This window comes from Equus caballus, chromosome 3, assembly GCF_041296265.1.
Source record: "Equus caballus isolate H_3958 breed thoroughbred chromosome 3, TB-T2T, whole genome shotgun sequence".
In the NCBI taxonomy this organism is placed as follows: domain Eukaryota; kingdom Metazoa; phylum Chordata; class Mammalia; order Perissodactyla; family Equidae; genus Equus; species Equus caballus.
Genome location: NC_091686.1, coordinates 104409438 through 104423400, shown reverse-complemented (window position 1 = coordinate 104423400; position 13963 = coordinate 104409438). Strand labels below are relative to the sequence as shown.

General features: G+C 36.8%; 1 protein-coding gene across 7 annotated transcripts in view; it reads left to right on the top strand.

Moving 5' to 3' along the window:
* The window catches only part of TBC1D19 (TBC1 domain family member 19), a 140786-nt gene that overhangs the window by 76222 nt on the left and 50601 nt on the right, over positions 1 to 13963 (top strand). For all 7 annotated transcript variants that reach the window (XM_023638269.2, XM_001917550.6, XM_023638270.2 and 4 more), the window contains 2 exons: positions 7594 to 7668; positions 11230 to 11292. In XM_023638269.2, coding sequence (XP_023494037.1) covers positions 7594 to 7668; positions 11230 to 11292 — 138 coding nt within the window. The remainder of the gene's footprint in view (positions 1 to 7593; positions 7669 to 11229; positions 11293 to 13963) is intronic.

Genomic DNA, 13963 nt, shown 5'->3' with positions numbered 1-13963 from the left:
CTTTCTCTTGCATCTTTTAGGATTCTTTCTTTATCTTTAATTCTTGACATTTTAATTATAATGTGTCTTGGTGTGGACCTCTTTGGGTTTATCTTGCTTGGTGCTCTTTGTGCTTCCTGTACCTGGATGTCTGTTTCCTTCCATAGGTCAGGAAAGTTTTCAGCTGTTATTTCTTCAGATAGATTCTCTGCCCCTTTCTCTCTCTCTTCTCCTTCTGGGACACCTATAATTCAGATGTTAGTGTGCTTGATGTTGGCCCAGAGGTCCCTTAGACTCTCCTTATTCTTTTAAATTCTTTTCTCTTTTATCTGTTCAGCTTGGGGGATTTACACTAGTCTTTCGTCCAGCTTGCTAATCCGTTCTTGTGTATCATCTACTCTGCTATTGATTCCCTCTAGTGAATTTTTCATTTCCAGTATTGTATTCTTCAATTCTTCATTTCTGATTGGTTCTTTCTTATATTTTCCAGTTCTTTGTGGAAGTTCTCACTGAGTTCATCCATTCTTCTCCTAAGCTCAGTGAGCATCCTTGTGACTATTAGGTTGTACTCCTTGTCAGGTAGATTGTTCATCTCTGTTTTGTTTGGTTCTTTTTCTGGGGTTTTGTCCTGTTCCCCTACTTGGAAAATATTCCTTTGTCTCTTCATTTTGCCTCTTTCTCCCTGCTTATATCTATGTATTAGGTAGGTCAGCTGTGTCTCCTGATCTTGGAGAGGTGGCCTTATCTAAGAGATGCCTTATGAGGCCCAGTAGTATGTTTCCCTCTAATCACCAGTTCCAAATGGGCTGCATTCCCTTCTGTTGTGGCAGGGTTGTTTATGCTGCAGGTGCCCAGAAAGGCTAGGCTGTCCCCCGGTCTGGCTGGTTGTAATGTTCAGCTGTGTTTGGCTGCTATGGACCTTCAGACACTTTATCAGGCATGGGAAGCCCCAGCACAGTTAGCTGCAAGGTCTAATAACACATTATTGTTGCCGTTTTTCTGTTAAGTGAGTAGTTCCCCAGCGTGGCTAGTTGCTAGGCTCAGGGGCTTAGAATTGCTGTAGGCCTCAGGCCTGCCACGCTGTTGCCAGCTCTCTCAGGATTGCAGCTGAGTAGGGCCGGCCCCAGGCATGGGAGCACCCAATTGTTTCAGGCTTTGTAAGGTGGGGCCAATGCTCTATGTGGCTGTTTGAGAAGCACAGATCTGCAGCTGACAAGCCCCACTGCCCACTGGGCCACACACCCTGTCAACATAGTCCTGCCCTGGGCGTGTGCCCCCACCCACTGAAGCAGACCCAGTCACCATACTGAAGAGGCTCCACACACTCCACCAACGCAGGCCTGCCACTTGGACATGCCTTGCTCTGCAGAGGTGGACCCACTAGCTTGGCTGCCAAAGTTCCAGGCTCCCTGCCTGTGCAGGCCCACAAGTTGCCCAAGGGCTTGCTGTTGGGTAGGGTCAGTCCCTAGAGCGGGCTGCCTGCCCTGGCTAAGCTGGATTAAATTGGTGCTCTAGTGGGTGGGGCAGACCCCTGGCTAACAGACCAAATGCAGAACTCCAATGGTGTCTGCCAGCATCTGGGTCAGCATGCCTGTACTAGGTCACAATAATGGCTGCTGCCAATGTCTCAGTCCCAGGAGAGCTTTCACTTCTCACCCAGATGCACCCAGAGCTTATCAAGTGAGTCTCTTTTCACCAAAGGATGGTGCACCTTTCTTTCTGGTGATTTTAGGTTGATTTCAGAAATGGGTGAACTTGTACATGGGCCCTTTCAGAGCAGGCTTTTTTTCCCCTTATGCCTGATAGCTTTTCTGGGGGGTAAACCCCGTTGTAGTTAATAGCTGGCAGAGACAGATATTATGACAGTTGTCTCAGTTGTGCTGAATCCAAAAGCTGCTTATTGTGGTAATGCTTCTCTGCCCAGATCCTCCACTCCTCCAGGGAAGAGTTCGCACTTTGAGATTGTTCCTGCCCAGCTGTGAGACACCACAGCTCGAAGGTGGCTTTTTTCTCTCCAGAAAGGAATTTGTGCATTTTTCACCTGAGTCAGCACTGTCCCTTGTCGTAGGTATTCTTTCTATCCAGTTTTCAGTTCTCTCTCAGGGTTAATTGTTCGAGTAGTTGTAACTTTGTTGTGTCTGTGGGAGGAAGCGAGTTCAGAGTCCACCTATGCTGCCATCTTGACACCATCTGTCCTATAGTTTGGATAACGGTTCTTTATCACATGTCTTTTGCAAGTATTTTCTCCTAGTCTGTGGCTTGTCTTCTCATTCTCTTCACATTGTCTTTTGCAGAGCACAAGTTTTAAATTTTAATGAAGCCAGCTTATCCATTATTTCTTTCATGGGTCATGTTTTTGGTATTATATCTAAAAAGGCATCACCAGATCTAAGATCATCTAGGTTTTCTCCTATGTTATCTTCTAGGAGCTTTATAGTTTTGCGTTTTATGTTTAAGCCTGTGATCCATTTTGAGTTAATTTTTGTGAAGGGTGTAAGATCTGTGTCTAGATTAATTTTTTTGCATGTGGATGTCCAGTTGTTTCAGCATCATTTGTTGAAAAGACTGTCTGTTCCCTTATATGGCCTTTGCTCCTTTGTCAGAAATCAGTTGACTTTATTTATGTGGGTCTATTTCTGGACTCTCTGTTCTGTTCCATTGATTTATTTGTCTGTTCTTTTGCCAATATCACACTGTCTTGATTAGTGTAGTTTTGTAGTAAGTCTTGAAGTGGAGTAGTGTCAGTTCTCTGACTTTGTTCTTCAATATTGTGTTGGCTATTTGGGTCTTTTGTCTTTTCATATAAACTTTAGAATCAGTTTGTTGATACCTACAAATTAACTTGCTGGGATTTTGATTGGGATTGCACTGAATCTATGGATCAAGTTCAGAAGAATGCACATCTTGACAGTATCGTCTTCCTATCTATTAAGATGGAATATCTCTCCATTTATTTAGTTCTTCTTTGATTTCGTTCATCAGAATTTTGTGATTTTCCTCATATACATCTTGTACATTTTTTTTAGGTTTATACCTAAGTTGAAATTATTTCTTTGGGTGCTAATGTTAATGATATCGTGTTTTTAATTTCAAAGTCCACTTGTTCATTGCTAGTATATAGGAAAGTGATTGACTTTTGTATATTAACCTTATATCTTACAACTTTGCTATAATTGCTTATTAGTTACAAGAGTTTTCAGTCAGATCTTTTGGATTTTCTACATAGACAATCATGTCATTTGACAACAAAGACAGTTTTATTTCTTTCTTTTCAATCTGTCTACCTTTTATTTCCTTTTCTTGTCTTATTGCATTACCTAGAAGTTCCAGTATGATGTTGAAAAGGAGTGGTGAGAGGGGACGTGCTTGCCCTGTACCTGATTTTAGGGGGAAAGCTTTGAGTTTCTCGGCGTTAAGTGTGATGTTGGCTGTAAGTTTTTGTAGATATTTTTTATCAAGTTGAGGAAGTTACCCCCATTCCTAGTTTACTGAGAGTTTTTATTGTGAATGGATTTTGGATTTTATCAAATGTGTTTTCTCTGTATCTATTGGTATGATCATGTGGTTTTTCTTTTTTAGCCTGTTGGTGTGATAGATTATGTTGATTTTCAAATGTTGATCCAAGCTGGCAGACCTGGGATAAATCCCACTTGGTCGTGGTGTATAATTCTTCTTATGCATTATTGGATTAGATTTTGCTAATATTTTGTTGAGGATTTTTGTGTTTATGTTTATGAGAGATATTTCAAAAGAGTTTTCTTTTCTTCTAATGTCTTTAACTGACTTTGGTATTAGGGTAATGCTGGCCCCATAGAATGAGTTATGGAATATTCCATCTGCTTCTGTCCTCTGAAAGAGATTGTAGAGGATTGTAGAATTTCTTTTTTAAATGTTTGGTAGAATTCACCAGTGAACCTTCTAAACCTGGTTTTGCCTGTTTTTGAAAGTTATTAATTACTGAATCAATTACTTTAATAGATATAGGCCTATTCAGATTGCCTGTTTCTCCTTACATGAATTTTGGCAAATTGAGTTATTCAAGTAATCGGTCCATTTCATCTAGGTTATCAAATTTGTGGGCATAGAGTTGTTCATAGTATTCCTTTATTGCCCTTTTTAATGTTTACAGAATCTGGAGTAATGTCCCCTCTTTCATTTCTGATATTAGTAATTTGTGTCCTCTCTCTTTTTTTTCTCAGTTAGCCTGGCTAGAGGCTTATCAGTTTTATTGATCTTTTCAAAGAACCAGCTTTTGGTTTTGATAATTTTTCTCTGCTGATTTCCTGTTTTCAGTTTTATTTATTTATGTTCTAATTCTTATCATTTCTTTTCTTCTACTTACTTTGGATTTAATTTGCTCTTCTTTTTCTAGTTTCCTAAGGTGGAAACTTAGATTATTGATTTTAGATCTTTCTTGTGTTCTAATATATGTCTTCAATGCTATAAATGTCCCTCTAAGTACTGCTTTGACTGCATCCCACAGATTTTGATGTTACATTTTCATTTCCATGTAGTTTAAACTATTTTGAAATTTCTCTTGAGATTTATTCTCTGACCCATGCATTATTTAGAAGTGTGTGTTTATCTCCATGTATTTGGAGATTTTCCAGTTATCTTTTTGTTATTGATTTCTATTTTAATTGCATTGTGCTCTAAGAGCAGACATTCTATGATTTTTATTCTTTTAAATTTGTTGAGGTTTGTGTTTTATGACCCAGAATGTGGTCTGTCTTGGTGAATGTTCCATGTGAACTTGAGAAGCATATGCATTCTGCTGTCACTGGATGAAGTAGTGTATAGATATCCATTATATCCAGTTGATTGATGGTGTTGTTGAGTTCAACTTTACCCCTATTGATTTTCTGCCTGCTACATCTGTTCATTTCTGATAAAGAGTTGAAGTTTTATTTCAAATGAAAATGCATGATTTATTTAATAAATGATGCTGATAATTAACCATTCTTCTGAAAGAAAACAGACGTTTTGTTTACTATATATAAAAATAAATTCCAGGTAGATTATAAATGTTTAAATTCAAAAATAGCAATTAGAAAAATAGGAAAATATTTATATAAACATGTGGTAGGAGCACCTTGCTTAAGGCAAGCAAGGAAACCCAAAGCCATATGGAATTTTTAAGAATTTGTCCATGTGTACCATAAACAAAAATCAAACACCACATATTATTTTGAAGAAAAAGTATTTGCAACACAAATGAAAAAGAGTTAATCCTCATTATAAATAGTCTGACAAATTAATAAAATAAATATAATCTAATAGAAAATAGGTAAATGTTGTGAAAGGCAAATCATTAAAGTGGAAATTCCAATGGCCCGTAAATATACGAAAAGATGTTCAACTTCATTGTTATTTGGGAAAGTGCAAATTAACACAACAATAAGATACCATTTTTCATCCATAAGAAAGTTAAAAGAGGTGAAGATATGGGTAAACATGTGTTGGTGGGAATTTGAATTGATACTTTTTTGGAAAGTAGTCAGGCAATCTGTAGTCCAACTATAGCTATATATAGCCTTCAGCCTGCAATCCTGCCTTTGCCAATTTATTCCATAGATATAAAGCATATGTGCATAGGGATATTTATTGCAGTATTATTTGTGGTGACAAACGACTGAAACAACCTAAGTGTCTACCTATAGGGGAAATGATTAAATAAATTATACATCTACAGCACAGCTTTAAAAATATTAAAGTGTATGTAGCTACTAAAAAGAAGGAGATAGATGTATATTTGTTAAAATAGAGAGGTGACTGTGATAAATCACTAGGTTAGAAAAGCTGAATAATGAGTTTGGTATGATTCCATTTTATGTTAAAAAAACAACAACAAAAACCCCTATGATGATTAGGGGTTTTATATGATTGTACATTTGTATAGGCATGTAGAAAGGTATAGAAGAAGAAAAATTACAAATAATGTTACAAATGCAGTACAAATAATATTAGTTTCTTCAGGAAGGTAGGATGGAAGAAGAAAAGATTAGTAACTTTTCCTTTGACTAACTTTAGATTATTTCACTTATTTTAATGGTAATATATCAGTTTATAATTTTAATCTTTATTTTTAAAAAGAGATATAACTGTAAAGTCTTTAGCTTTTCTACTCTCTTCACTAGAAAACATTAAAATACAATACTAGGCCCTTTGCCAGTTGTCAAGGGTTGGCATTGAATTAGGTGCTGTTCCTGCCTTTAAGAATTTTCTTTTATTCTAGCCAGAAAGATGGATTCAATAGATACAATAGAAAGTAAATAAAATAGTAAAGTAATTTTGCTTTAGTTAAGAAATGAAAGCATCATGAATGAGAACAAAATAAGGCTTTTTATTAAAATTAAAATGACTAAAAATAGGCAGTAAATCCCTTGAGTATCTTTAGGCAAAGAGAACTGTGTATTAAGCATTTTTCAAGATTAAGAAATCACATTTCAGGAAACATATGGTGGGACACCATCCTGCCATGGCAGCTGCATGCAACAGATATTCTTCTTTGTCCCAGACAACTCCATTCCACAACTCTTGCTTGTTTGAGGGAATGTCTTCAGAAAAAATCATACAGATTGATGGGTGCTAATGGAGCCAAGCAGTGTTTGGATATGGGCAGAAACCAGGGCTGAAGTGTCTGAGAGGTGAATGGAGGGATTCGGAGGAACACAGAGGTCAGCTAGAGCAATAAGATGATGTTTCCGTCTCTCTTTAAGACAGTCGCTACCAACCTACTCACTTGATCCTTACTTTCATTTTTTTTACCTTTATTATGAATGCCCTGACCAACTATCAATCTGATGCTTAACTTTGTGACAGTCTCAAGTCCCTCCTCGCTCTTTCCTTCCCTTCCTCCTTCCCTCTTTTTCCTTTTCTCCCTTTTTCTTCCTTTTCATCTTCTCTTCTTTCTTCAATTTCTTATTCTCTATTAAATTAAAATATTAGCCTAATCTTATTGCTGTAGAGTTAATCAGATTTTCTAGTATTATGGGACCGTATTCTAATATTAAAAAACCTGACTTCTTTCATATGCTATATGATTGCTTTTATTACCAAGGGTGATTTAATATGTTTAAACTTTTTATTTTATAACAATTTATGTATTAGAAAGGCAGTATAGAGTAGTCCTTCTGGGTTTTTGTATAGGTTCTGGGCCCAGGTTTCCTGAGATCAAATCTTACTACCTTTCTGGCTTTGGACAGCAAGTTACTTTTTGCTCTGGGCCTCAGTATCTCAAGTATAAATGAGAATAATAATCACTGAGCTATTTTATTTTGTTGGTATGGGATTAAATGAGCTAACTCATGTGTAGTGGGTAAAACAGTTCCTGGCACCTAATAATTACTCAATAAATACTGTGTTTGCTATTAAAGTTAAATTATAATCAATTTAGCAAACATTGATTGAATACCCACCAGGTGCCAGATCTGATCCTAAGTGGTGGGATTAGGTATAGTTATTGAGCACCTACTAATGGCCAGACATGGAGAAGGTAGTAGTGAATAAAATAAAGTCCCTATTCTCTTAATTAACGATTATTAAAGTTTGAGGCTGACTTTATAAATGTGATTGACCTTTAATTTTTTTTGTTTATTTTACTTTTAAATCTAGGATATCTTGTATTATGAGCAGCTTAAGACCAATGTGATACAACATGACCTTTTGGTGGACAGTCTAATTTATAAAGTAAGTAAAAGTGTACATAGTTTTTTCATTTCATTAATATCAGTAAACAGTTATTGAGAATCTGCAGCATGCAGGGCCTGCACTATGTATGATGCTAGTACATATTAACCTTGAAAAATAATTTTAGGTTAACCTTCAAAATTTGCAGTTTCCATTCAATATTGTCCTCTCTCCCTTTGAAGCTGTCCTCATGATCTTTTCTGGGTCCTCCCATTTTTTGATTAAGAGGATGATAAGCATTTCTTGTCCTTATAAATTCAAGTCTTCCACACAAACGAAATACAGAAGCAACTGAAAGGAAAATCAGACTGTAATATTTTATCTTATTTATCTCATGGTTCTTTAGGTCCTACTTATTTATTCTCTTGTATTGATGCCATTTTATATTTTTAATTTCTTTTAGTTTCTATACATATGGGTAAGCACATCTCAAGTTTTACTATAGGGATGCATTGAGTTTTTGTCTTCAGGCATCTGATATCAAGTTGAGAGTTGAGATGTAGATCCTGTAAGCATGATATAGGATATGACTGATTCTGAATTAATAATTAGGCTATTTAAAAGACTTGGCTTTTAAATTTAGAACTTGTAAGATAGAGGAGAAGGGCATATTATTCCAGGTCTCAGAAATGAAGAAGAGAAGATTACACGTTGAGGACCTGAAGATTTGTCTGGATTAAACGTGACCAAGGTTAATAATAACAACCACCACTAGCATTTACTATGTGCCGTACAGTGTCCCCAACTCTTTACTTAGATTGTCATTTGATCCTGACAGCTACCTTAAGAATAGCAGATATCAACATTTAGGCCATATATGATAAATGTATTTTTTTCCTGGAAAAAGAACCCTTGGATTCTGCAAAATCATGCATTAAAAATAATAGAGCTTATGGGAAAAATAGGTTTGGATTGGGGTAGCTTTTGCAACTTTGTAACCAGAATACTAACAAAAACAATAATTGGTAGCTTGGGAGATGAATTGGACAGCTCAGGCAGCCTCCTCCCACAGGATACATTAAAAATTTACAAAAATAGGGGCCAGCCTGGAGGCATGGTAGTTGAGTTTGTGTGCTCCACTTCCGGAGCCTGGGGTCTGCGAGTTCAGATCCTGGGCGTGGACCTACACACCACTCATCAAGCCATGCTGTGGTGGTGTCCCACATACAAAATAGAGGAAGATTGGCACAGATGTTAGCTCAGAGACAATCTTCCTCAAGCTAAAAGAGGAGGATTGGCAATGGATGTTAGCTCAGGGTCAATCTACCTCACCAAAAAAAAGATTACAAAAATAATAAAGTAGAAATGCTAAAATAATACAGATGGAAGTGGTATACTGGGCCACTGGGGCTGCTGGTAAGGTGGGCACAAGACAAACTGCAGCAACTAACATGTGCAAGACTTGGGGTGTGCCTCTCTGGAGGGGGAGCCCCCAGTGCAGTCATTCATTTTTAATTTTCTTGAAATACAGTTAGAAGGGTTTATGCCTGTGCAGCAGCTAACCTGAGGGCTTTTTCCTTTCCTGCTGAAGGTTATGATTCTACTCATGCTGTTCTGGCTCCCTCTTTTTAAAGAAAAGTTGTATATGAACCAACACAATTTCCATGTTATACTGACATTCCTTTACTTACCAGCCACATGTTGACACGTGTTATAGCAAAACAGGAATTACTATTATTTTACAGATAAGGGAACTGAGATAAAGAAAGATTAAAGAAATTTGTTTAAATTCACATATTTACTGAGGCCAACATTTGAACCTAGGTAATCTGACTTCACAACTGTACTTTTAACTGCTATACTCTATAGGCAGCAAAGATGAGGAGGATTAAGAGGACAGTCTTTTGATAAAAAGTCTTTGACTCTCACAAAGCTTTTGCATAGATTTAGATCACAGGTGCTACTATTAACTTTTGGGTCAAATGGTCTTCCTCGGTGGATGATTTTAGCAACAGCATAAGAGATCTTTTGGGCTTTAAAACCTTCAACCTCTTTTCTATTCAAATGAGAGAAAACTCACAAGAGAAGAAATTCAGAAAATCAGGGAGTGCCCGCATGAGAGTTCTCTTTGCTGCCAACATAAATTTCAGTTTGAGTTAGTAAAGAAAATCTGCTGTGAGAATGAGGTAAACAGTTAGTGTCTGAAGTATTGAATATGAGTTTTGGTAAAATCAGTCCTGACTGTCCAGAACATGAGTGTTTTTAGGAAGACAAGGCTCTCTGGTTGTTCCTGACTTGGGTTAGTTGAGTTCTACTGATCTTGTTGGAGTAACTTCAAACATTATTAAAGTCATTATTCCCTTGAGGGAATGAGCATTTAAGAACATTGTTTGAAGTTTCATTATGGCTCCCTTGACTCCCTTTAACTGACAATAAATTAAAAATTATTTTAATGGTTAAAGGAATGAAAAGAACAAGGAATACTAAATACAGAACATCATCAAACCCTCCCTAAGCTAAATTACTAAATGGTTTTCTCTGGACCAGTTGTTTGTTTTTGTTTTTGTTTTTTCACAAACATGCCTTGTATCCATACCTTCTACAGTTTTCTACCATTTACTATGATCCGACAGTTTACACCAGGGTTTTACAACCTTTTCTTCATTATTATCCCCTTAAAGAGAATAATTAATCAATTTTTCTCCAATGTGAAAAATTAAATACCAAAGGATAAGATTTTGTTTGATAGGGGTGAGCTTTGGAGTTCCAAAAACCATTGTAATACCTAAAATTTTTTGGTTCCCATGAACCAGGTCTCCCACCCTTAGAGGCAATATCATCCCTGTTGAGAATGCATGATCTCTGCCTCTGCCCACGTTGCCTTCTGACTTAGAAGACTGGCCTCTTTCTTTTCTCTTAGTCTGTGTCTTTGGGTTTTTTCCCAGACTTAGCACACTCACTGCCTCCAGAGTCATGCATGACTCATTTCATCCTCCCCTAATTGCCACTTTGCTCAACAGCCCAATTGAATTTTGTAGACTAAGCAATATCATCATGGATTTCTGCAGTAATTCTTGTTAATTGTTCCCATATTTCTGCTATGTATGTTTTCCTGCTGGTAAGATGGTAGACTTCTTGAAGATAAACAATGTCTTTGTTTGTTTCTTGGGTAATAAGCAATGATTTGCAAGTGAATAATCACAAAGGCACGGAAGATTTTTGATATGAGGGAATGGCAAGACTGTGAACTTGAACGGTGGAGGATGAGACTGGAACAGTAATTTTGGGGCCAGATTGTTATGGTCACTTCTGGATGTTAAGATTGCATCACTTTTCCAACTTTAAAACACCTAAATATTAGATTAAAAGAAGATAAAATTAAAATAATTGGTAAGGAATTACTAATAAAACCTAAAAAAGTGTTAGCAAATTTAGGTCGAATAATAGTGTCATATAATTTATTCCAGTAAATATATAGCAGTGATAAAATCTAATTGAGAAGTTTATAATCATATATAAAGTAATAGAATCATTGCAGTATTGTTTCTAGAAATTGCATTTATTCTTTAGTACTATCGACAAATTTGAGTTCTTTTCAGTACTCTCTACTTTTAATTATAGGATGTGAAGTTGACAGCAAGCAATGATGATTATTATTTTGTATTTGAAGATTATTTATATCAGGTAAGTTGAAAAATTAAAATATGTAACGAACCCAGGATACTTTAGGAGATACCTCTACTGTTAACTGAATCCGTCTGAAATCTAAACCGTGTTTATTTTTTATCAAATTAAATGTTCTGAGTTTGGGATAAGGTTAACTCTTGTTCTTATGTGGGATTAGATGGGAGAGTGAGTTCCCTGAATGAGGGTTTGGACTGTTCCTTTTGATCAGATCTGCTACAGCCAGGAGAGAGAGGGGCACAGATCGTTAAGGTGGATGTCAAATTCATATCTAAGCCATCCCAAGATGTTCAGAGAAAGCATTTTACAGGATAATTTTTTATTAAGGTATTGAATAATTAAATGCTTTGAAATCAGTTTGAAGTGTCATGATTATTCTCTGATCATTTCGTATGCTGATATTGTGGACGTTTGGGTCCTTACCTAGGTCATTTTCATATCTACTAAAATAAAAATGTTTTATCATAAATAGAAAATATGTAATTTATATAGAATTTCCTAGATGATCTTCTTTTTTTAAAGGTCACATATAAACTTTAATAATTTGATTTTGAGTGAATGTCAATATAAATGTCATGGAGAAATATTTAGATTCCACCTGACAGTCTGCTTGAGTAAATGTAAATCAGCCCTGGCTGTTTAGATTAACAGGTTTCTGTTTGGTGATAGTGGTGGTAGTATGTGTGTGTTGAAGAAAAAAGAGTTAAATAAGAATCTCTAAGAAGGTTTAATTAATCATATATTCCAAGAGTGAAATCCAAAGACTTTATAAAATTTACTTATAAAATTGAAATTTGAGAGCCAGCCCTGATTTAAAGTTTGGCACACTCCACTTTGGCAGCCCAGGTTCGGTTCCCACTTGTGGAACCACACCACTCGTCTGTCAGTTGCCATGCTATGGCGATGGCTCACATAGAACACCTAGAGGGACTTACAACTACAATATCCAGCTATGCACTGGGGCTTTGGGCAGGGGAAAAAAAAGAGAGGAAGATTGGCAACAGATGTTAGCTCGGGGCAAATCTTTCCCAGCAAAAAAACAAAATAAAAAATAAATAAAGTAAAATAAAATTGAAATTTGCAATAACCCTAGAAATAATTTTAAGAGAATATCAATGATTTCAAATATACCATTTTTTTATTTTAAAAAATAGTAAAGATTTAAAATCCCATTATTTAATATAAAGTTAGTTATTAATTAAAAGTTGGAAAATATAAAAATCTTCTAAAAGTTTTTTTTACTTATGTAGCTAATAGTAGCCCAGTGCCTAATTCTTAGTATTTAGTAAAATTTTGAAAATACAGGTAAAGTTAATGCTTCATTTATATAGTAGTGTTAGTTTACTGATAACCTCTGTACTTAAGAAATATTGAGTGGAAATTATCACATCTGGAATGGCGGCATAAGGAGCTCCATGCAACTATACCCAGCAGAAAAACAATAAATGGTGAAAATAATTTAAAAATAAACCTTTAAAGTATCCAGAAACTGTCTTAAGGTCACATATCATGTCTGCAAATAAAAAAACGTTTATTCAAGAAAAGCTACTAAATCTCAATAAGAACAATCTGTGGCACTCTCTCCCTCCCCTCACCCCCAGATCAGCATGATGGAAGTTCAATTCAGCTGAGTGTGTCCAAGAAGATGGGGCTCCCTTTCCTTCTAGCTTCTAGTCAAGGGCTATAGTATCTCCATAGGAGGGGCAGGTAGCCAGTATGTCTTGTACCCCTCAGCTCTGTGTTGCAGATGGTAAATTCCAGAGGTGCTGACAAAAAGTTGGGGGCTCCCTTTTTCCACCAGCCTCCACTCATAGGGCAGACCCCTGTCCCAAGAGCTCTGCCTACTCTCAAAAGGCTGTAAATACTTGGCCCCACTACGCACACCCCATCTTACTCATAGTGGAAGTTCCATATTGGGAGAGGCAAGTTGAGAAAATCAGAGGCTACTGTCCCCACTCAGTGCCTTTTGCAGAAAGCAAAAGTGTCACTCCAAGAGAAGTAGGCCACTGTCCCCACCTCCAGTTCCAGAGTAGTGCCTCAGAGATTTTGCCCAGGGGTAGAGGCAGGCATAAGAAAAGAGAGTTCTGAAGCTCCCTTCAAAGAACTGACTTTAAATGAAGTATGGTAAAGTTCAAGCCTACTAAGGCTCTATAAAACAATGGAAATTTTAATGGTAGGCAATTAGGAGGAGGGAGTTAGCTCCATGAGAGTGAGAAGCTAAATCATGAGCAGTTAGCTTACCAGGGAGACCAGGGATAGAGACAACTAGGAAGAGTCCTTCTGGGGTAGGAACAAACCTCAAAGACTGGCCTCAAAAAGGACTTCTGCAAAGGATTCCAAATTTAATTGTATCACACTGTGGTATAATTTATGCCTGAGAACACTGTTGAAAACAATGGAGCAATCAGCTGGCAATTAGTGAAGCCTAGCCTCTGGTTGTGATACCACTAGAGGCAGAAAACTTAACAGAGAGATCAGAGAAAGAGCCATCAAAGAGAGCCCTGCTAAAACCAGTGTCATCAAAGAGTGACTGTGTGTATACCCAAGGCTGCCCCTCTGAGGAACACCAGAGGTTTCACACTGTGAGAGAAATAAACTTCGTTAAAATATTCCAACCAAATCACTAAGCAAATAAACAAGCAAACAACAGCATCAAGCTCCAGCTGCCTGT